Here is a 26,011-nt window from a genome sequence, read left to right as displayed (position 1 = left end):
TGATAATATTTCATACCTTGGAGAACATGTCACATATATTAATTCATTTAACACTTACTGACACCCCATCCTGTGCCAGGCATGGGAAAAATAATTACAAACAAGAACTCTATCATTATAAATAAGAACCAACAGAGTAGGCAGAAAGATATGTGAAATGCAGGATATTTAAGTGCTCTGATAGACACAGAGAGCAGAGCATCAGGGGAGAAAGGCAGGCAGCCAGCCAGTCAGGGTCTCTGTGCGGAGCTGGCCTGAGGGCAGAGAGCACGCCAGCCACTCACCCAGCAGGGAGAAGCGCATTACAGGAAGAGAAGGCAGAGCTCTGATTGGGAAAGATTTATTCTGCATTCAGTGACAAGTTCAGAAAAGTTTAAGCACTAGAGTCATATAATTCAACATTAGACTTAAAAAGAATCCATTTTGTTTCAAGGAGGAATGGATGAGGGAAGGGAAAGGCAGCAGGGAGGTCAAGAGACTGGGAGTAGCAGGGGCCATTTCTCCTTTTGTAAGAACACTGTTGAGAGGTTTTCACGATACGCTTTATGTTTTACCAAATACTAAAAGCCTTAGAAGAAGTTGCTGTTGGCAAATAATGTCTTCTTAAGTGTATACAGAAAAAACATATAAACTAGTATTTTTAATTCCCATCAAGTTTTTCATGCACATTTCCCACTTTCAAATTTGAGAACACTAAAATAGATTTCAAAGATAATTACATTAAAGTTATAATTATATTAAACGGTTCTTAAAAAGTAATGTGAAAATTAAATACACTCAAATATGTTAAGTGTAAAACAATTGTATTTCAGATGATTTCTAAGGCATTACCTTGGATAAATCTCTGAAGTTACTTGGCAAGGTAAGATCCAGTTCTTCTGAGTCGTAGTTGGTAATGACCCAGGGAAACACTGGATACTGATTTAAGTCATTGTAACTCCGTCCTGGCAGAGGAAAAAAAAAAGTCACTCAGTCTAGGATAATAAAATGATAAGCAGATTCAGGAGTATAATTTACTAAAAATAATGACAGTTTTTGAGTGCCAGCTATCGCTCACAGTGCTATCCATACATTATTTCATTGAATCCTCACAAGAGCCCTGCGAAATTAGCATCATCCCTATTTTACAGATGAAAAAACTGAGGTACAAAAGGCTAGATAATTTGTCCACAAATGATATACTAGTAATGGTTGAATTATACTCGAATGCAGATACTCTGGCCCCCAAGTTTATGTTCTTATAAACTACACGACTACTTTTTGTTACCTGAAAGCCTGTACCAATTAAAATATTTTTTATTAAAACTTTAAAAAACAATTTACAATTCATTTCTCTGCCATCAATTAACCAATCAACCAAGTTTAAGTAATCTGAGCCCTGAGGGCATTCATTATTCTTCTGTAAAACTGGAGTGTCCCGATGTACTCCGGAGTTTCTGTGACAGCTTTCAAAGTCAATCGCCCTCTGAATACGATGCACAGCATCGTCAGTGTTGCTTCCCCCATTCCCAAAAGCTGCCATACGCACTCCTGCACTTCCCCCATACTAATGACCATCAATGACACAGTTCGCTGGTGTCAAACGGTTTGTGCCCTGTAACTTCTTGTTGTTTAATGTTATGTTTTAATCCCCAAAGTCATCTCTCTAATGCAGGCTCTTATGACTTTCTACATCTAATTGCTCCCTAACTTTGCTCTCTGCCTAGTCTCTCTCTACTCCAACTTATCCACTTCACTCTGCCTCCAAGCTACCTTTTCACACTGTTCTGATATCACTCCTTGGTTCAAAACCTTTCACAAGTTTCCCAGTGAACTGACTGCTAACTCCTCAAAGAGACAAAAATCTCCCACTTTTCCATACAACCTTTCCAGTTTTGTTTTTCATTGTATATTTAGAAATATATACTTTATGCACACACATACACACACACACAGATATATATGCATATACATAGTAGTCCCCCTTATTCATGGTTTTCCTATCCACATTTTTGGTTACTCTTGGTGAACTGTGTTCCAAAAATATTGAATGAAAAATTCTAGAAACAAGTAATTTGTGAGTTTTACACGGTATGCTGTTCTGAGTAATGTTACAAAATCTTCCACCATCCTGCTTGGTCCCACCCAGACACGAGCCACCGCTTTGTCCAGCATATCCACACGGCATCGCTCCCACCCTCAGTCACTCAGCAGCCATCTTGGTTATCAGACTGACTGAAGAGACATTTCAGAGCCTGTGTTCAAATACCACTATCAGAGCTTGTATTCAGAGCTTGTGTTCAAATATCGGAGCTTATTTCCCTCAATGTCTTCAAAGCACAAGAGAAATCAGGATATGCCAAAGAGGAGCCATAAAATATATGTATACATAGGAAAAAAGTAATATAAATGGGGTTCAGTGCTACCCATGGTTTTAGGCATCTGCGGGGGTCTTGGAACATGTGCCACACGAACAGGGGGAGACTTTACATACAATATGTATGGTGCACGTGCATAAAACCACACTGTTAATCGTACTCTAGCTTCACTTCATACGTTTCCATCTTTTCTACTGCTTACACCTCAGTTTTCCATAAAATATCTTTACTCTCTCAAACACCGCCGCTGTCAGTTAAAGTACTATCTATCCTTATGCAAACATAAAAATCTTTCCTCACTTTTTCCTAACTCTTATCAACTAGATGACTCTTATAATCCCCATTATTATTTTGTACTTTTAAATTGAAGTCATACTCACTTGACTAGAATCATATAAATGCTCACATTTAAAATAACTTCTCTGAGAGTAAGCAACACGCCTTATGCTCTTTGTATATCACGTCTGTGCCTCAAATATAACCTGCCCCAGCGTCTTGACCTACCTCAATCTCAAATATCTCATAATTACATTTTCTGTTCTCTTTATTCTATTGATCACACACATGAACAGTTTCAGTGGGTGATCTTCAGTAACATGATATCATTACAGCTTATGTACAGGGTCATTTTGCCTTCAGACTGCCCTATGTGGGTTGTAATCCTCCATTACTTATTCCTGTACCCTCCGTTGTCTTTTTTCTGTGATGTGGTTCATGTTTCATCATACACTACACCTCTAATTAAGTTAATAGATTCTTAAGATTTTTATGGTCATTCATTCCTTCTGTTCCAGACTGAGTCCATTCTTACCACACTTGAATAGCTATAAATTTTCATTTTATGTTTTTTGAAAAAGATTGTATAGACCCATATTTAATTTTTACCAGGAAGTCAACTGTTCACATATAAAACTTTCAACTCTATTATAAAAATTACTCTTGATAAGGTATATTCATGTAATAATAAAAATAAAAATTAGCTATACACCAGCAATCAGAATAACCTAATCATGTCACAATGAACAGCTTATCACGTGAAGTAAGTGCGCGTGTGAGCCTGGATCACCTGCCACCGTGTTGAGGAACATCAAGTACTCGAAATTTGAAATCTCTCTGTGCTGCCACCGCTGAGTCATGTTAGAAGCTTTAAAAAGTTGGCGCGGACTAGCTAGTGAGATGCGCCTGCAAAAAAGGAAATTGACATAGACTCAATTTAAACTTTAGATTATACCACGATAATAAATCACGACTATCTCTGCTTATTCAAAATGACGTCTGTATATTCTGAAAAGTTCCACTCATGCAATACTAATGAATTCTAGAGCTGTTTCAATCCACAATTGCTGGTCAAACAAACGATCTGGACCAGCCATCAGTCTATTATACACGTTCTGTTCATGAAGGTAAACTGTCATTACGATGCCATAATAATATCCAGATTCCACAGAGTTGATTAATAATAGCATAATTAACAATTTACTGCTAGAACAGGTATTATAGTAACTGAGAAATACATATGAAACTGTATTCACATTTTTATTGATTTTAAATCATTACATAAAGACAACACTTTTGTGTACTATACAGCTAAATATTATGTTTCCATACCTTCTGTAACAGGGCAAAGAGGACTCTAAATTTTTTAATTATTGATTCTAGGGGTAGGATAGAGATAAGAAAAAAACTTTTGATATTGCTTAAGAGAAGACCCAAGTTTTCTGTTTTCTTAACCCAATATAAATAACTATGGATATAACTGACCAATAATAAGTAGGACGGGGAAATCAGTAGCAGGATTAATTATTATATTCAAGGTACAGAATCTCAGGTAAGTATGTCGTCATGGTTCTTCTACAATTAAGATAGGGTAGCTATCTTTTTTAAGGATTTTACTTATTTCTTTGTAAAGAGAAGCTAGAGAGAGGAACATCAATGTGAGAGAGAAACATCAAGCGGTTGCCTCTCCTATGCACCCCAACTGGGGACCACTGGCAGCCAGGCACATGCCCTGACTGGGGGTCAACCAGCTCTGACCACTCTCCGAGGAACGACGCCCAACCCACTTGGCCACACAGGGCAGGGCAGGGCAACGGTGCTATCTTTTGAAAAGCTTTTATTTATGAAGGTATAACTTACATACCACAAAATTTACTCATTGTAATTATACTACGCAATGATTTTTTAAGAAGTAAATTTCTAGAGTTCTGCAATTGTCACGACAATGCACTTGAGAACACTTTTATCACAAGAACTTGTGCATATTTATAGTTAATACCCAGTCCTTTTCCTGGCTCTAGGCAACTATCAGTATGCTTTCTGTCTCTATAAACTTACCTTTTCTGGACATTTCAGATAAATAAAATTAGACATCATGCAGTCTTTTGCATCAGGCTTCTTTTACTAACTGTAATGTTTTTGAGGTTCAGCAGTATATAAAAAGTTTTACTAGGAGTTCATTTTTAGGATTGCTGAATAGTATTCCATTGTATGAATACAGAATATACCATTTTAAGTGTTAAAAATCTATCCTAGTGACTGATTTAATGAGTTAAGACTTTTAGCTTTAACTGTAAGAAAACATTACAAAAAGTCCCAAGTATAACACATATTAGGTGATATTTTTTATAATAAAGAGATAATCAGTAGAAAAAAGATGTTTATTATTAAGATATGAAAATCTACCATACAATTCTGAGTTGCTTCCTTCTGAACTCTGAAAGTTTCCATTAAATTACACAATTATCTAATCAAAGCCCTGATTTATGTTGAAAAGCGACTATTGCCTATAATCCGGAAGGGCCACTTTTTGTGACTTGTTTCCATAAAAGTTGTGATCTGTGGTGGTTTAAAATAAGCCCACAAATTCTTTGATACTTTCTCTTCAAAAGGTGAAGTTCAATTCCTCTCTCCTGAAGCCTGGGCTGCCTTTAAGGAGTCGCTTGTAACAAGTACTATGTAGTAGACAAGATGGCACACAACTCACAAAGGTCGGTCACAGAGAAGACACTGGGACTTCTGCCTCATTCTTTCAGACCACTTGCTCTGGAGAAAGTCAGCTCCCACATGGAGCGGACACTCGTGCAGCCCGGGGAAAGGTGGACTCGGAGGGGAACCAAGGACTGCCGAGAGGAGGGTATTACCTTGGAATGTCCTCCGGGCCCAGGATGATTGACATCCTGTTGTTTGTTCATTCTATTTCAAGTGCATTCACAAACCTAATAATTTTTGGAATAAATGCTAAGCAAAGCAACTCAAATCAATACAAAATTAGGTAGGCAAAAAGTAAACTGAATTGCTATAGCTAATATGTTTCAAGCAATCAACAGAAAAATCCCACTGGTTCAGTCTTACCATTCCTTAAATTAGTTAAAAATGTATTAATGATGAATTGGTACCTGCTATGAAAGAAAAGAATAGTGATATCCCCTCTTTCATTCTTGCTACTGGTAATTTGTATTTTCTTTCTTTTTATTTATGGATTTTGTATATATGTTTATTTTTTATTTTCATTATTTTTTAAAGATTTCATTTACTTATTTTTAGGGAGAGGGGAAGGGAGGGAGAAAGAGAGAGAAACATCAATGTGTGGTTGCCTTTTGAGAGTCCCCTAATGGGGTCCTGGCCCATAACCCAACCATGTGCCCTGACTGGGAACTGAACCGGTGACCCTTTGGTTCACAGGCCGACACTCAAACCACTAAGCCAAACCAGCCAGGGCTATATATATGCTTATTAATCTTTAGAGAAAAATAACTTTTCATTACATTATTTTTTCTTTATTGTGTTTGCTTACTTTTTCATTGATATTATGCCTTTATGCTTATTATTATCTTTTTTTGGCTCACTTTGGTTTACATTTACTGCTCTTTCTCTAGTTTCTTCAGACAAAAGTTGACTCAAAATAATACACCAATAATCACTTACTATGAAACATAAAACAGAAGCTCAAGCATTTTAAAACAAGAACACATATCAATACAGATTATTTTCCATATTGTTCTCATATAAAACAGTACCTGGTTTGAGGCAGTCCAAAACACGTTCCAACACCAACGCGAGGTAGGTAGTTCACCACTTTTTTTACTACTGCAGGGTCTGGGAAGTTGAACATTACAGCCACTATGAAAAGTAATTTTAAAAAATTAGAACACAATATAATTTCCCTTCTCCTTATTCTTAGTTTAGGTGTTTATTAATACAATTATTAGCACGTTGTTTTTACTAGTGTAGTCAAGTTCTAGTATTAATATATCAGAGGTAATATTCATTTCGCTTACAAATTCCTATACCACAGACAGTTCCTTCTCTAAGTTCTGTCAAAATTATAACATCAGCTGTTGTGTTAGTGTGACATGAAGCTGAGATTATCTAGCTACAAGTTGAATTCACAAAATTGGATTTTGGCAAATAACTATGTTATCTATTAATTTCTATAAAAACTATTTAAAATTTTAACTTTATATAGTTAATAATCTAACACCAAAAAGACTACAGATACAGCTACTAAACTATCAGCTATATTTATTTTCAATGATGAACAGTTTTACAAACATTCTCTTTATAATGTTTATGTGTTTATACTTTTATGTTTATATAATCCAAAATAATATGTGACCTAAAGGAAAATTTTTCCTCTGTTCTTAATAATTCCTCTGTAATTAAATTTAAAGCTTTCTAATCATATCTATTTACATAAGTACACATTTTGAGAATATGAAGAAACATACACCAATATATATATATAAACATTTAGCGTATATATATGATAATATATTAGAGACACCTATAAATTTGTGTCCTTAAAAATATGAAGATAACAATCATAAAATCATGAGAGAGAATTTAGAATATATTATTTTGGTCAGCCTTAGGACTTTAACTATATTCATTTCAGTATCAGAATCATATGTAAGCTACGAGTACTCTCCTAGCCTTCAAACACTGGCATTACTTCAGGTAAAAAGTACACGATCATTCACGAAAACACATTTAGGGCGCCATATATATGTACCCAACATGGCTTTTTAATAAGCCTTCCTTATGTACCCATTATTACACTGAATACAGGGAAAAATTAAAAAAACAAAAGAAAAATGATCACAGACCATGGCAAATGGCCTAGATCATGAGGAAAAGGCAACAGAAAGCACACATACAAAAGCGAGGATGCATAAGAAATCTCAAAGAAGAAGAACGAATGAGAATGAATAAGCAATAAATATTACAAGTTTGAAAGCCCTCTGGGACAGCAAGAATGCAGACTAGGCTAAAATGTGAAACATTCACGTGAATATTTGCCTGGAAGAATAATGTTTACACTAAGAAAAAGGCATGTGCAGGAGAAGAGACCAAACAGGAAAGGGATAAACATCTTTACCTGTATCCCCTAAAGACACATGATTTCATTAAGGAAAAAAAAGGTGTGCACGAACTGTGTTATTTTGTGTAGATTTTTTTTTAAGAATGGCAACTTGCAGGCTATAGAAAGAGAAAATTAAAAAAAACCCTCCAACCGACTTTGGTACAAGGAGTGTTTGCGATAAGGCACTAAGTTTTACAGTCTCCCCGTGCGCCTCCACTCACACTGATCAGGGCATTTCCTTCACGTCCACCTTGTGTCTCCCTCTTGTCTCAATGAATTGCACCAAGTTCTAGTCTAAACCCACAAATTGAATTTTAGTTCTTTCGAGAATGATGTAATAAGAAACAACCAGGACCATTCAGGACCATTTTCTGATGGTCCCTGTATAAATGGCAACAGATCAGATAAAAAATTAAATAAATGTATGAATCATCTGATTACCCTTCTCCCCTCTCCAAATACAGCCACCTTCCAGGATTTAAGCATCAGAGCAACACTGAGTACATCAAAATTCCAAAATGGATTAAATGCTTAGCTACTCCCCATATTCATAAATCCTTGAACTAATTTGTTACAGGGCTAGGAAAATAAAACTACTACAAATAATTCTCAGAATGACCAAGGGGGGAAGGCCGCGAAGATGCATGTGGGTCAGAAAAGAGGTCAGTAGGGCAGGGGTTGGGCTACAAAAAAACTGCCTAAATGAAAACAATATGGTGTATTCAAAAATGAAATCTCGAAGAGATGGAGGTTAGCTTTGTAACAACAGACTTCTGCAACACGTTACCTCTGTTTGCCATAAAGATCTCCAGGGCTGTATTTTGCAAAAGATAACGACGAGAAAAGATTGATCGTATCTCTGTGAACAGCCATTTTCCATGAAGCCCTTCTGTGTATGCCAAGATCTGGGGAAGAAAACAGTAACCCAAGTGAGTCACAGCAGAACTTTCACCCCCTTCCAAGTGAAACAGAAAAGGCTCTATTAAGGAAAATAATTTCCAAGAATTAAATGAATAGTTCTTCATTTGAAAGGAGACTAAAAAAACCAGATTGAAACTTATGGAAAGGAAGCAGAGTAAAATTATAAAACAGCTACTTATAAATATATTTAGGGGACTGTTAAAGCAGTGATATGATTTCTTTCTCAGGAAATATATACTGCATTATTTAGTGACTGATTTTTTGAGTCATATTATGGAAAATTTTAGATAAAACCTTAAAAGGAAGGAACTCCTGAAAAGAATTTCCTACATGCTTATAGATCACATATACAGTTCAGTTTCATATATGATTTTGATGAACCCAGACTTACTTTTTACATACTTGAAAAAAATACTTAAGTCCATAACTTTTTAAAAAATCACCCTTTTAAGGGCACTACCGTGGCCGCAGTCACTTGTTCAGAAAGCACAGAGACCGACTGCAGAAGAGGTTAAGTATCATTTTGTCAAGGAGGCCAAAGACAAACCTGCAAATGAACTCAGCACAATCTCTCTGTGGAGTAGGAGGTCGTCAGAGTAACTTGTTACAATGCGTGTCATCCTGTGTGACAGACGCAGGCGCGCAGAAGGCTTTGCCAAGGAAAAGTAATCCTGTCTTTAGTCCTAAGCCACTTTGTTGCTTTGTTATTCAAGTTTTGTTTTTCAAAAAGCTTAATTATGAAGGTGTTGAGAAAAGCCAGATGTGGAATTTCTTCACACCAGTATTTCATGCAATATTAATAAATAAAATGAAAAGCATTTGGTGGCAAAACTTGGTGAAAATCTATAAGAGCAAATTAAACATTTAAGGTCTGGCTCTCAAAAGTAACTACTACAAAAAAAGTACAAATAAAAAACGTGATTATGATACTGCATTGTTGGGAGAAATATGGGATAAGTAGAGAATGAAAATAATGAATAGTAAGAATTTATCCTACAAAACTTTATCTTCTTTACCCATTTCCATTTTCTAGACCTTAAATGCAAACACATCTATATTCTTCCATGCAAACTGAAGTTTCTGGGGGGAGGGGGCAGGAAGAGCAACTCTTTAACTTAATTCACTGAGTACCTAATCAATATTTAGATTTTTCTACAGAAATGATTCTATTGCAGTCACCACAGGATCTAGAAATAAAGATGAATAAAACTCTAAGGCTCCGTGTCCTGGGGAAACAACGAAAATTCACAGGACCCCACAAGTAATCACACTTTTAGTTTCAAAACTGGTGAGAGAGAAATCTTACTAATTCTTTCATACAACCAATACCTGTGTATGAAAGATCAAAAGAAATGACAAAAATATGCATGTTCCTCACAAGGTTTATCTCAAGTGAGATCTTTCCCAAACCAGAGGTAACATGCACTCCCCTCTCTTCCCGTGACAAGCGGGGCCCACCCTCCAGAGTGCAGTGCCCCCCGCCCCACTGCTCTCTCTCCTTCTGTTTTTTACCTCTAGAGTCTATGACCACCAGAGGAGTTGCAGAAAACTTTAAAAATATAAATAAAGCAGGTATCAGATCACTCGTGTATTTAATGCAAGCCAGTGGCTCTGCATTACATGCACAATAAACTCAGAAGCTCTTTATAATCATTTACAAAAGCTTTACATCTGAGACTCTCTCCAGAGCCCAACTCATTCACCCTCAGGGTCTTCATTCTTGTTTTCTCCTCTGCTTGGAGTGAATGTTCTCCTCCCAAATCTGCACCAGGCTGATTCATGGCCACATTTAGAATGCTGCTCCAATGTCACCTCTTCAGAGAAGTCACAGGGTCTACACCCCACTGCCACCCCATCCTACCCCAAACTTATCCGATTTCCATCATAACACTTATGATTACCTACCTGAATTATTATATAATCTCATACCTCCTTTCTTACCTATTGCCTCTATTTGGCACTAGAATACTAGACACTAAGTCCTGCTACAGCAAGACTTTGAATACGCTCTATGTCCACTTTCTAGAACAATGTCTGACACACAGTAGATGTTTTTAAAAGATTAAGTCAATCAATGAATGGTAGCTTAAACTTCATACATGGCCCATATTTATTCTGTTTGGGCCATATGATATTTAATAAAATTTCAAGTAGTTCAAAGTATATGAGAAAATGGATATTCACATATAATTCAGATGTTTGGTTTCTCAGGAAAAACTGAAGTATCTGTCAGATGTAGCGTTAGAGGCCACCTGGTGAAAACTGACATGCACTCTCATTTTGGCAGCCTCATGGTTCACCCATGTACTGATTACCTAGCTCCCTGGTTTCCACTGGCTTTTGGGTTTGCCACCCTGGTTTTCGAACGGTAGAGAACCCAATATATGTGCTGTAACACTTACACTCTGATATAGCCAACTACTAGTAGGGAAACCAAGACCAAATTAAATACTTAATATAAACCCTTAATATAAAGGGAAGATAGTGGCAGAGGCTGGCCCACTCCCAGGTTTTCTAACCCAAAAGTTCATAACTTATATATACAGCACATTGTCACATTTCTAAAAAAAAAGTTTCAATGCTTGTTAAACTAGAACTCAACTCATCAGAAATTAAAAATAACAATCAACTACATTTATTTACTTGCACTTGGGTTGTAGAATAAAGAAGAAAATCAAAAGAAACAAAGGACCCCCTCTGATATGTTGAGAACATCACACACTGGTCTGAAAAGCCACCTTTTCGGACTGCAGAGCTGTGTGATAGACCTGTTGCTAATGATGGTGATGTCAATCATCGCAAGAGCATGGTCCTACAATGGAACATTTAATTATATTTTAAAGTACACCGATTTTTAAACAAGAAACAAGTCTACTGATAATTGCTGTGTTCATTTTTAATGTACTAAAATAATTCTCTAATTAATCTGAAAATTCTATTTATATCCCATTCCTTTAGTACAGTTATTACATCTACTTGAGATTTATTACCAAAAGTCAAACACATTCGAAATTACAGAAAATGACATAAGCCCCAAGTACCCACTACTGAACCTTACAAAACCCTAACATTTCGTCATACTGCACACATTTAAAAAAACTAATGAAGCAGTTTCGAACTCCCATGTAAAACCCTCCCAATCCCATTTTCCTCCTTTGTCAGATCTGACCGCTATCCTTGTTCTGAGGCTTATGGTGCCCATGGTAAGTTTTTATACTATCAGTACATACACACTCATAAATAGCATCCAGCATTTTCTGTATTGTTTTCAAATCTGACATAAAGAGTGTCAGACTGACTATAAGACATTATACTTCCAAAGTTAAATGTAAATGGGTCTGGTCATGTTTTAAAACTCAAAGAAAGAGAAATAGAAGGGACGGACAGAAAACCACTTAAAATTGCCAAAGGGATCAAAAATTAAAATCTTACATGAGACTACCCTGACTTAAAAAAAATGAAAACCTATATATATATGGTGAAGATAGCTAGGGTTTCAAATAGAAACGAAGAATTTCTTAACTAACAGAATCACTAGCTGAAATGGATACAATAACATTTCGTTAAAGTGTTCATTAGGAAAAGGTGTCAGTGCTGAAAAGCAGCTGCGGTCTCGCTAAGCAAGAGGTTTATTTCTTATTGGAATAGTGTATTCCTGGTCCGAGGCTTCACTTCAAAGTCTCTAGAGTTCAATTAAAACTGGATTAGGTGCAAGCAGACCCTTCTTTGGGACTTTCTGTTCACTGAAACTCTACATACACTGACAGCACCCTAGACAGAGGTCTAGCCCTCCAATGAATCAGTTGCTATGGAAACCGTATCATTACCATGGCTCTGCAGTTATGACCCGAAGTCTAGAAGAGCTTGAAAGCTTAAGCCCACAGCACTAGCTTTGAATGTTCACCACCTTGTTTTAATATTGTTTGTAGTATTATTAGTAGAAAATTCAACTCTCACTTTTTAATAATTTGTTTCAGCAAGATGATTTATTAGTTAAATGTTGAGGTGAGAGAATTAGAGATTAAAGTATTTAATTTTAAATACACATATATACTGTTTTTTAATATTAAAAATAGCTACCATATCTTCTTTATAATTTTTATCTGTAAAAATTATTTTCCCTAAATAATATAAACATTTCCTTTTCCTACCTTTCAAATAGTATACTATGAATACACATGAAAATTTCTTCACCCTGTTGCATTTATTGGCTTGAAAGTAAAGCATTTTTTAGTTTTCCTTTAGCCATTCATTTTGAAAAGTTTATGAATTTATCCATAATTTATCCTTTGTTTTCTCATCCTCATCAAAGAACAAAAATAGAAACATGCCTTTATTGTCCAACTGCATGAAAGTCTTATTTATTGAATAGGCATTTTTTAAGAGTAGATTTAAAATAGTCTCTGAAATTAAAATAATATTTGTTTTAAGTAAATAAAGGTTTTTTAAAAAAAAACTACCTTCAATAACTTTAGAATATTTTAAAATTCTTTCTGGAAGGGAATTTAAAAAGTAATAATGTTTTACCTTAAAAATAAGAAATATTTTGGGAATCTATATATTTTTAAAATACTATTTTTAATTTTAAAGCTAGCATTGCATACTCTAGTTCCAAATATTAGCCAATTTTTGGAGAGGTTTTACTCTTTCTGATAATTCCATGTTGACTTCTGAAGAATCTGATAACAAAAGTCAAATCAAGTAATATACATCAACAATAGAACTTAAATTTTGCGATGCAACTACTTCCAGACTAAGGATATATCTAACATCAAGAAAAATGTTTTAAACTTAGTATATAAAATATAAAGTCATTATGCCACCAAGCAATAACACCAGTGTCAGGAAAGTGTAGAAAATATTCACATCCCATTTTATGGAGCATAATTATAGATTAATTAAAAAGATTACACCTTAATACAATCCTTGTATAAAACAGTAAGTATTTAAAATAAAAACACAAACTGAAAAATATTTTAATATCAACTCACCACTAAACACATGTGCAAATTTCTTATTTATAATAATTACGGTTTTTACAAACCAGGTGAAAATAACTTTAAAATCGCACCACGCTACCACTAACACGGTCTTCGGGTCTTTCTGCGCACAGCTGCCTCTGAAACGTGCAGCAACGCGCAGCACGTAAATTACTGCAGTAACACTAAACTCTGCTTGGCGTGAGGAATTACTTCATCCCCAATCACAGCTTGTACTTTTACGTTTTCAATGATACATTCTCAAAGTAAAACTTAAAGCTCTGTTTTGAATTTTAAAATGACATCCAGTTCACTCTGACAGAAACTATAACATGGTAATTTTGTTATTAAACATATATCCATATACACATGCTGAGCCCCCATATTTTGAAAAACGGTAAAATATGAAAGTTACAAATACAAAAGGAAATGAACTTCTGAATTAATTATGAGTTATTTATTTATTTCCACCTCCATAGTAAATTTCCTCCTGCTGCTTGCTTCTACTATGATGCAGTACAGTATTCTCCCTAGCATTTTCAGGGGTGACAAATTCAATTAAACATATTCATTACTCTAATGTTCTCCTTGGCAGTTTAGTCAGTATGAAAAATTAAAAATATATAAATAAAATGCTATGTGACCTCTGTATTGATTGGGCTAAAATGGCTTTAGCCTGGGTGTGGACGATGGGGCAGCTGGGAGGGACAAGTGGGGGGCATACAAACGCACACACTCTTATGTTTTCTCTTCCAATTACTGAGGGAGATGATAAAACCACAGCAAATGATGTATCAGCTCATTTTATCTTATCGCTTTGGGGCTAGGTGACAATGAAGTTCATATTTCACTGGCTCCCATTGAAGATTGTGAAAATTACTTGCCCTCATGACCTGAAATTTCACTAGAAGACAGAAATTTCTCTTCTGCAAAGTAATGCAATTTTTCAGATGTCAACCTTTAGCCCAGCTTTAAAAATTAATTTCATTTATATTAACCAATGATATTGATATTTTCACAGAACGCTCTTTTGATACATGAAGCACTGACTGGCAAATTGATGTTGCTTTAGATGGGCAAAACTATTTTACTTTAACCTGCTGTGGCAGACAGATTTATGGCAAACTGAAATTCCCATTTCATAATTTAATATTTGTGCAGGAGTGATGCACCTTTAAGCCCCTGGCCTGTAAATAATTCAGAATATTTAGTTGGTTCTGTTTTACTTTCACTATTCTTCAGCTTAAAAATAATTTGCATGCTAAATGATGTACCATAAAAGCCATCTCTTATTGAACTAACATTTAATATGTATTCTAATGAGTCAAAAGGCAAATGTGGTAATGAAGAAGCAGAACAAAGGGGTTTATCCATCAGCCTACAATATTTAATTCAGTTTTTTTTTTTTAACTTAAACTACATCTGTAGTCTGGAATCTGTGTTCTTAAGGAACAATATTAAGGAACATGACTGTTTCTTACTTTATTTTTCATAGCACTACATGAAATAAAAAGCCAGATATTAAAATGTCAACAACAACAAAAAAAGAGTAGAATGAGCTTACAAAAATACCTAAATTAAAATAAAGATATTTGGGTTTGGAGGTAACTTTTAAGATACAAACTGAATAAAGTCACAATGTCAATTTGATCATAAATGAAGTGTAAAAATCTATCTCATTTTAGTATGAGATAAAGAAATCACCTATCTGTAGGAAAAAAATCGGTATTTATGTATTTATGTGTGTATGTATATATGTATGTATGTATGTATGTACATATTTTTAGATAGAGGGTAAGGAAGAAAGAGAACCATCAATGTGTGGTTGCCTCTTACATGCCTCCTACTGGGGACCTGGCCCACAACCGAGGCATGAGCCCTGACTCAGAATCAAACTGGCGACCCTTGGTTCACAGGCCAGTGCTCAATCTACTGAGCCACACTAGCCAGGGTGAATATTTTAAAGTATTAAAAGACAGTCCGGTGCCTAAGCAAGTTTTTTATTACACCTTTATTCAGTAAAAATTTTTGCCTAATTCAAAAAATGCCTTAAGAAGATAATCATTACACCAATACTCTTTCATTTTATTAATATGGTAAGTTAAACATAAACATTATAAATTTATGTGTTAATCTCTAACTATTTTGGGTAGCTATTTTTAATATTAAAAAACAGTATATATGTGTGTATGTATGTGTATTTAAAATTAAATGCTCCTAAAATTCAAGAAAAGCTATGACATTTCCTTATTTAGCTATTTTTCCCCAAAATGGTTTACCACTGTTCTAACTTTATATCCTCAAAATCACTTCTGTGATTTTTATGCTTAAAATCTTCAAATTGTTTTTCTTCCAAAACATTTATATTTAATTTTTCCTTACAGCTATGTTACAGGAAAAACAGTAATATAAATTATACTTCATAATCTTTCTGCTTTTGATTGGAAATATTCCTAGTTACTTCTCCAGAACTTGTAACAACAACATGTCCCTGTTACAGAAGTCGAGATATAAAGAATGTTTGCTTGTTATTCCACACAATGACTCTATAGCTGCTGAGCTTTCTTCCTTAACAAAGAGTGAAACTGAAGTCAGCACTAATGAAAACTATCTAATTTTAAATACACTGGAATATTCTATAATATATACTTTCAAAATCAATGAACAAAAACTGTCTTTCTTTTCAATGCCAATTCTCACTTTATGAACTCGGTCTCAGATTGGTAGTAAAAATTCTCCCTAGATATATGAATCAAAGCTTCAAGTTAGAGTAATATCAGCCTGTAGCTAGACTACTTATCTCTTTGTGAGTAAACAATTTAAACTAAATAAAGGGAATACCTTCATGTATCTTCAAGAAATGTGCTTTTGTTCTTCAAATATAGCAGAGAACAGAAATAAATGGATGTTTGTATAGAGAACAGCCTTGGAAGAGATAGATACTGTCTCCTTTAGAGCAAAGGGCAGGTCTGTTTATTGTCTAGTGTGATAAAGATAATGATACCCTTTGGGGCAAAGGCCAGACTTTACTGCCCAGGGCACACGTTCGGGTTCCCGAAGACCGAGATGGCTCATCCGGGAGGCCCAGTATCTGCCTGGGTCTCTGGTCTTAGTCTGCTCTGACTGCAGGCACAGTAGCCCAGGGTGGGTGGCTTAAACCACAGAAATGTGTTTCTCCCAGTCCTGGAGGCTGGGAAGGCCAAGGCCAAGATGCCGGCGGATTTGGTTCCTGAGAAGAGCTCTCTTCCTGGCCTGTAGATCTCTGCCTTCTCAGTATTCTCACACGGTGGAGACAGGAAGATTTTTCTTCCTCTTCTCCTAAGAACAAAGTCTGATTCGATCAGGGTGCCCACCTTATGACCTCGTTAAATCTTAATTATCTCTTAAAGACCCTATCTCCATATACAATCACAGTGGCTGTTAGAGTTTCAACATACGAATCCGAGGTGGGAAGGGACAGAGTTCTGTCCATAGTACCCTTCCTAGTGACCTCATGAAACGGGGTCAACAGGAACAGGCACTACGAGGATGCTCATCTGGTCTGTTGTGCTGTAAGAAAGGTCTTTGTCTCTGACCCAGGAGTCTCCTCTCTTCTGCCAGCATCTGCGAACTTGTGGCAGAATAAACTGTTAGCTTGCAGTGACTATTCAGCAGGCAGCAGCTGTGGTCAGCGGTACTTGCTGCTGCAACTCTAACTCTTCAATACAGAGCAAGTGCTTTCACTGGCCTGCAGCACTGTCCACCTGTGCACCCCCTGTTCAACCCCAAGGCCAGCACTCATGATAGTATCCACAGGAAAGACTGGTGAAGCAGAGACAGAGAGAACACGTAAATGTCGTACGAACAGGATTTAACTGCTCTGCCTGCTGGCGTTATTCTATCCTAAATACATTAACTTAGTTTATCTCACTTCCCTTTTTTCATTGTGTGCTTCAAATTGATTTAGTAAATCATGTGATTTGAGAATCTTGATGTAATCTGTGAGTTCTGTTCTGTCATCTCTGAGATTATTTGCCTGGTAGTATATTTGGAGGCGTTTCTACCATTGAGGCAATGTAATTTTTCACAGAACAGGTTCACAGCTAACCTTTATCTACCCTTAAATTAAGGGAAAAAATCTAGGCCAAGGGGGGGAAAAAGAGGAAGCTCCATAAATTATTTATGAAGTCAGAACCACTTTAATACTGAAAACTTCAGACTCTAAAAAAGGAAACTTGATGAGAAATGTCATCACTGAGTAAAGATACAGAACTTCTAAATAATACATTGTACATAAAATCTAGCAATGTCATATAAAAATAATATTTACCAAGGAGGAGATTTTCTTGGAACGCAAGTGGGGTTAAGTCAGAAAATCCACAACATAACCATTACATCCACAAAATAAAAGGGAATTATTATATATTTATTTAATAAATATGAAAAGGGCATTTGGTCAAATTCGGGAAGCATTTTTGAAGAAAAAAATGCTAGTGAAATAAGAAATGGAAAAAATTACATGTGGGTTTTTACTGAAAGCCTAAGGCTAAGCATCTAAAGTCTAATCTAAATAAGAGTATCCATCTTATATGCTTGTTTTGAAAATTAAATCTATACACACACATATAGATACACACACACACATACATATATATATGGCTAGTAAATAGTGACTGGAACCTAAGCACTAAGTGTAGGTCAGGAAAATCACCAAATGGCAACATTTATAATAAATACAGTAAAATTAAAAGCCTGGTATAAATGCTGAAAAGGAAGGGATGAAACTTCTAGTACATCCAAAACACTCTAATTAAAATGATAAAAATAAAAATATAATATAATAACAATACATGCTTTGCTTCAGCAATTGGTACTTAGATATGAACATTGGGAAAAATATTAACAAGAAAAACCTTGAACACATAGGAAAAATTTTAACAAGAAAAGCAGTGAGCAGGTATAGGACAAAAAAATGTAAAATACTAAGGAAACTAAAAAGGTACCACCTGAAACAAAAAAATGCTTCTAATAAAAAAGATTAATATAGTTAAAATACAAATTTACCATAAAATCTTAATACAAATTTAAAGTATTTGCATTCAGAATGCTAATGAGGCTTTTGAAAAGCTTCACAAAACTATTCAAAGTTTAGATGAAAGAGTAAGCATGAAAACAGACCAGTAAGGGGGCATGTCCCACCTCAGACATTATACAGATGGAACACTGATATAAATAAATGAATTTTAAGAACATCATGACTATAGCACAATGTGGTATTTCGTATTTCTTTTCCTGTTTTTAGGTGTCAGGTGTTCCGCGCAAAACCAATACTCAGAGTTCAGTGTGCTAGTATGAGAAATAGGTAGGTAAATCACCTGCATGTACAGTGGCTTGAATATAGCTGGCTCTCTATTGTTCTTCCCATGACTATGTATGTAATCGAGAAGCCAAAAACTCCTTTAAACCAGAGCTGAAAATCAGAATTTATTAAAAATGTCTATACTGATAACTTGATAAGTATATAAAAGTAATTAATAGCAAAGGTATGTTTAATAAATTCAAATGACAAAAGACAGATTTTGAAAAAGTACTTCATGATAGGCAAAGGGTTACACAACACAAAAGATACATTTATAAATTCATAAGAAAACAGAATTTAAAAAGGAATTTTTATAGAAATTCAAACATTTAGCATTCCTAAGTGCTCAAATTTATTAGTAGTAATGAATAAAATGAGGAACATTTTATATGCAACAGACTAGCAAAAGTTAAAAGAGCTATAATATATTTTGCTGTCAGAAATGGAAAGAAAAGTGTACATTGCTGATAAAAACATGAAATGTAAAACCCCTTTGGAAAGAAACTTTCTATTATTTATTAAAAATTAAAATAGTCACATTTTTCATAGTGACAAAAACAAAAACAGAAAACAAGACTGTAAATGCCAATGCATGTTATTATGAAAATGGTCAAAAAATTGTGATATATCTGTCTTCTCTGGTCCCAGAAAAGAATGAACAAAAGCCACTTCAGCTGACTTGGCCGGACAGCCACCATCAATATATAGCAGAGTGAGAAAAGCAACATACCAAGAAGTATATATAAAAGTATATATACAAGGATTTCATTTTTGTAAATCAATGAGAAATGCCCAAAGAACACTTGGGTTCCTATGAAAATGAACAACAATATGAAAGGATACATACTAGACCAGTAACACATCAGTTAAGTATGAGAGAAGAGGATCTGGAACGGACATGGGAGTGAGGAGGAACAGGAAGGAACCAAGGCAACAGGGAAGTCGTGCACATGAAAGGAAAGAAGACCACTGACCTGATTATACTTATAAGAAAACTACTCATGTATGTATGCAGAAAAACACTAAAATCCAAAAGACAGGAGATGTGTCATTATTTTCTAAGTTTTTTGACTGTTTTTTCATAGCAGTTTTTGTTTTCCATCATTGAGGATAAAAGTCACCTGATCGTTCTTTCCTTTTCTTATTTTCAGAGTTTAATCTGTGTAACTTTTTCTCTTTAAAGTTTCCAAAATTGTTTCTATAGATTCTTAGAGATCTTCCTCACCTAGGACCAGCCTGCTTTCCTTCTCTACGTCTTTGAAAATAAGACAACAACTCCCTTCCATTTTAACAGCTCTACTCCTGCTTTCTATCTGTCACTTACGATGCAGATGACAGTCTTTCCTAGTCATGCACTGGGGACCTGGCAGAGAAAGGGGAGCTGAAAACCAACATGCACCAACAAGTGGTCTTATTTGTTCTCTAATTCTTTATTTTTTCTTCTTTCAATCTTCTTTTGGATTGAGTCGATTTTAGTATTCCATTTTATCTCCTATACCACTGTTTTGCATTTTTAGTGGTTATTTATATTTCTTACAACAGATGCACTTCAAATGATGTACTTCTTTGACATATAATGTAAGAATCCTAGAACAGTATATTCCCTTTTCATTCCCCTCCCATCCTTTGTACCATTTCTTCCTGGATTTTGAGTTATTGTCATTCCCACTGAGGTTATTCCACAATATATTCTTTTTTCTAAAGGTTTTCTTTTCAAGATTTTATTTATTTTTTAGGAAGAAGGGAAAGGAGAAAGAGAAGGATAGAAAGAGCAATTGGTTGCCTCTCTCATGCTTCCACCTGGGCACCGAGCCCACAACCCAGGCACGTGCCTTGACTGGGAATCGAACCAGACCTTTTGGTCGTCAGGCCACCACTCAATTGACTGAGCCACACCAGCCAGAGCCCATAATGTGTACTTGTGTTTACTATAAACAGTCAGTCTTATAAGAAATTAACAACTATTTTAAATAATTTTTCTGGTATTTTTCCAGAAAAAATATCAGACATTTTCTTCTGATATTTCCACTCTATGTATGTCGGAGCATTTGACATTCTCTCACAGCTGTCTCGTGCTCTGCGCACTGGGTATGAGGTGACTCTTTCCTTTCTGCTCCTTCTTCCGAGAGTTTCCATTGCCCTGTCTTTATTTTCAACTGATCTTTTCTTTTGCAATGCCTACTAACTGTTAAGCCCATCTAGTAAAGTTTTCCATTTAAATATTGTAAGTTTCAGTCTAAAACTTCCATTTGACTGGGTTTTTTTACACTTTCCATTTTTTGTACAGAGGTTCTCTATAGGTTCCCTTATTGGGCTCATGTTTTTCATTAAATGTCAAATATATTTATAATAGTATTGTTCCACATTAGTTTTTTATTTGCTTCATTCATTTTATTTGCCATTAAGTAAATGCTTGATTTTATTTGGATTTCACAAATCTCTCCATTCATGTCCTCTTTTTGTTCCATGATCCAATAACAATGGCCCCTCAGTCCCCTCTGCTGTGGGACAGTTTCGCAGTCTTGCCTTGCTTTTCATAACTTAAAGCATCTTGGAGAGCGCTGGCCAGGAACAGTTTCTGGAAACTGTTCCTGATCTGGGTTTGTCTGTTGCTTCCCCCATGACCAGAGCAGTGTTAGGGGTTTCCATGAGGAATATCCTGGAGGCGAAGTGCCTCTTCACTCACGTCACAGGCGGGAGTTACACACCAAAGGAACATCACTGCCAATGGTAACATTCACCACATGGCTAAAGTAACATTGGCCAGGTTTTTCCACTGGGAAGTTACTATTATTTGCTTCCCTTACTCTATTCTTCAGAAGCTATAAGTCTAGCACACTCTTGGAGGAAAGTGGGTAGAGAGAAATTAAATTCCATGTTCTGCAATGGAGCGTATCCATCAATCCATATGTGTAAACACACACACACATACAAACACACAAACATAATAGTTTTTTAAATTCCAAAATCTCTTAACATTTCTGCGACTCCTGCTTGTTAGTGATTTTTCTCCTAGAATCACATTTGCCTGCTTCTTGGCACATCTAGTCACTTTTGTATATTGAACATTACGAGCACACAGATACTCTGTTTGGATTTTGTTGTCTTCCTTTAGAGAGGAGTCCAGGGTTGTTCCAGCAGACAGCTGATGTTCTTGTAGATCGGATGATTCCTCTTCAGGGTTGCTTTGAGCCTTGTTAAGACAACTACGGAGTAGTATTTGTTGCCCCAGGTAGGGCAGAGCAGTTGCCAGTGAGCACTTTTTCTACTCGGGCCTAAAGTGGGACGGTTGGGGCCGGAGAGAAGTAGCAGAGGTTGCTTTGACCTTACCGCAGGGTCACTAACAATCCGTACTCTCTTCCTTCTTGACACCACTTCACACTAAGGCAAAGGATTACCCTCCCCACTCTGCACACTTTCCCCCACAGAAAGTAATCCCCAGGCACCTGCCCCTGTTTACTTCAACATAATTTTGCCTCAATAAACATGAAGGGAGGGGTGGGCATGCTCAGGTTGATCTGAATCCAAAAATTTCTAAGGACTAACTCAAGACCAATGCAGATAAACATTGATCTCACGATGCTCTACTCAGTGGAAAAAGTAAATCAACTCAAAAGCACAGCTCAGGTATTCTGCATATTTATTAATACTTATTAAGGGCTTCTATTTCACTAATGGAGTACAGTAAGCAGCATTATAAGCAAAAAATGCTGCTTAAGTCTTGTTCTTAGGCTAAGGGCAGATGGTCGTGTCCCTTCAGCCTACAAACGTGTTGTATTTCAAAACACAATCTCTACACAGCAATTAGTCTCCTTGAATCAATGCTACAAATATTGGTTCCATTCCTAGTTAGCTCAAAATATTCTGCCCCAACAGTGGCTGAATCATATAAAAATTCTGAATTCTAATCATCCAAGGCCAAAAGTCCTCATAGCTTCTTCCCATCTCAACCCCAAAACTGACAGAAACATTCATTTTTAGAGAAGTTAATAACGCAAAGATTCTAAGTAAAGCATGGCCTGCATATATCTTGATATTTATTCAGAAAGTTCAAGATCCCCTTAATATACTGTCTTAATATACACTCCAGTTCTATTATGGGCACATTTCTTTTTTAAATAGATATAAAATCTGTACTACGGAAAATAGACTTATACCCAATTTTTACATTTAATATTTTTATGTAACATATCAGTTATAAAAAGAGCCTCAGAAGGAATTTTTAATAGTCCATGTATCTGAAGAGCTGAACAAAGTAACACTTCATGCTGTTCCCAGGCAGCAGATGATGCACGCCAGCTTTCTTCCTCTTCTTCTAATAGAACACATTTTGGTTTCATATTTTTCAGTTATGTTCTTCTTTTCATAGTCCCAAAGATTCATTACTTTGATGACCATTTATCAGAGATTCAAGTTCAATCTATAATGCCCACTGAGATAGCAAATAATTCAGCCTCAGTGACGGTGTGTGTGAGAATGGGCTGTGTCCTGGATAAACGGCCGCCCTGCCTCTGATTCCGATTAGGTCATCACTCACACTGACCGCAGACCTCGACCATGAGAATGAGGAAATGCAGGTTCACCTTAGCTGGTGTTTCTGTTCCTCCTTTTAGTACAATGTCACCAAAATAGTATGGCACGGGCTTGAAAAACCAAGCAAGATTCAGTAGTATTTTGATAAAAACATTTCATATGTTTTGCAAACCACCAATTAACTGCTCAACATTTACCTATATGTGACTTCTCTTTTCCTATGACATCATCTAAGTATCTGGTATTTCAGTCTCAATAAAAGTGTACAAACTATATTATGTTAAGGTTGCAGATAACAAAAATCCCTTACAAGCATGTATCTTTTTATCTTCAAATAAGCTTTATTTTGTTCCTCTCAAATTTCTGACCTCTTTTCTCTTCCCACTTTTCCTGCTATTAGAAGAAAGAAGTAAACACTGATGGAGGGAGGGAGGTTGGCTGGCTACCTAGACAGCTACTTACAGGACAAAATTGCCTAGGTAGTAAATTCAACAGAGTCCAGAGTTGACTCACTAATCTGCAGACTCAGCAAGAGAAACAAAACGAGATTCAAATCACGGAGCATGACTGAACAACTGAACCACAGCAGTAACTACCTGTTAGGTGAGAACTACAACTCCTATTTCTATAAAATACTTTTAGTGAGGCATTTTAGTTACTTGCAGGCAAATGCCTTCATATTTATTAACCTAAAACTCAATAAAATCAATAGAAAGGAATAAAAAGGCACCAATCCAAATAACAAAAGTAATTTTCAAAGAAGACAGCATCAAAGAAGCCATAAAGATACAAACCTGTGGTCATTAATTTAGCAAAAGGAATGAGTCACAACCTAGTCCACAAAAGGACTCTGATAAGAAGTCACCTAACTCACTTTGCAGATCTCCTAAGGTTCTCAGCCCTCAAAGGTACGAAGAAACACAGAAAATGAATTCATCAAATGAGGAAGACAGATTCTAGTCTACAGACCAGCTGCACTCCAAATCTCCCTCTCAACCAGTTAACGCTTTCTCTCCTGTCTCCTTGCCCATGGGAAACCCAAGATTCACTTGCTGATAAACCTGGGACCCCAGACACAGTGGGAAATAGGGATAGGTTCATGGCTGCAAGAAAATGGAAAAGAGAAAGTCAAGGTGCTCCCCACTCCTCCCCACTTGCTCTCAGACTACCAGCAGTCTCTCTGTCCCTACACCTCCCATCCCCAACACACAGAGCACACAGCCCTCAGACAGGTAAAAGGAAGATTTCGTTAAAATTACGAAATGGTTTGCATGGTTTGCATGCAACACTATTTCGAATTAGTTGCTGATATACAGCACAGTAGTTAGACATTCATATAGGTTACAAAAAATTCTTATTTGGAGAAACTGAATGATCTCCTCTCCTCCTCCCCCCACCAAAAAAAGGATTTAGATGCTGATACTTGCCTGGATCTGTGAACAAACAGCAGGGCTCACAGGCTGCTAACAATACAGAAAAGGCCCAAGAAACACACTGGCTTTCCAATAGGTTTGAAAGGGCTGGAGGTGACAGCCGTGCAGTTTGAGGAGAGGGTCCAACATGACAAAGACCAAACAAACAGAAAACAATGAACTCTAAGGGAGAAATACAAAGAACAGAATGAAACTTAAAAAAATTCCTAACAGAAGATCTTACAGCCATATTAACATAGAACATGTTATCTCCGGCCCCCCCCACAAAAAAGAACAAAGAACAAAGAGAAACAAAAGAACGTAAGTTAAAACAATTAAAGTTTTAACTTAAAACATAACAACTTCAGAGAAAATACTAAAAGATGAAGTTGAGAAAAATGCCACAAATAGGGAGGTAAAAAAAAAGAAGCAGATACACGAAATAAAATACACAGAAGTTAAAGATAAATCCAGAATATGCAACATTTCAAAGCAGAGAGAAGGAAAAAAATTCAGAACTGAAGGTCACAAATCGCAAAATGTGAAGGGTCTACCTGCTGTCCATGACAATGAATGAAAGGAGACCCACATTAAGGTAAATAACAAGAAATTAAACACTGAGACAAAGATTCCTCCAAAAAAGAAAAAAAATATTCAAAAGCACAACTGCACTGGACGAACACCCTCAGCAGGGCGGTGCAATCTGGGAGAGGGAGGCGCATGTCAGCAATGACGGCAGCGGGGCTCAACCTGCAGTGCGAATCCAGTCAAACTATCTACACCGAGCGGGAAGGAAGACTAAAGATTATTTCATTCTTAACATTGCAGCTGCTATTCGGGGTCTTTTATGGTTCCATATAAATTTTTGAAGTGCTTGTTCTATGTCTGTGAAATATGCCATTGGTACTTTAATAGGTATTGCATTGAATCTGTAAATTGTTTTGGGTAGTATGGACATTTTGATGATGTTAATTCTTCCAATCCATGAACACGGTATACGTCTCCATTTGTTTGTGTCTTCCTTGATTTCTGTCTTCAGTGTTGTGTAATTTTCTGCATACAGGTCTTTAACCTCCTTGGTTAGATTTATTCCCAGATATTTTATTTTT

General features: G+C 36.1%; 1 protein-coding gene across 1 annotated transcript in view; it reads right to left on the bottom strand.

Annotated features, from left to right (window-relative positions):
• LRBA (LPS responsive beige-like anchor protein) overlaps positions 1–26,011 on the bottom strand; it is a 522,692-nt gene that overhangs the window by 156,638 nt on the left and 340,043 nt on the right. The window contains exons 41-44 of the mRNA XM_037058420.1: positions 8,507–8,624; positions 6,374–6,476; positions 3,424–3,539; positions 832–944 (exon numbers count right to left, since the gene is read on the bottom strand). Coding sequence (XP_036914315.1) covers positions 832–944; positions 3,424–3,539; positions 6,374–6,476; positions 8,507–8,624 — 450 coding nt within the window. The remainder of the gene's footprint in view (positions 1–831; positions 945–3,423; positions 3,540–6,373; positions 6,477–8,506; positions 8,625–26,011) is intronic.

Source organism: Sturnira hondurensis, unplaced genomic scaffold (genome assembly GCF_014824575.4).
Source record: "Sturnira hondurensis isolate 20B ecotype Veracruz unplaced genomic scaffold, ASM1482457v3 Scaffold0010128, whole genome shotgun sequence".
NCBI classification, from domain to species: domain Eukaryota; kingdom Metazoa; phylum Chordata; class Mammalia; order Chiroptera; family Phyllostomidae; genus Sturnira; species Sturnira hondurensis.
This window is presented reverse-complemented; position numbering and strand designations above follow the sequence as displayed.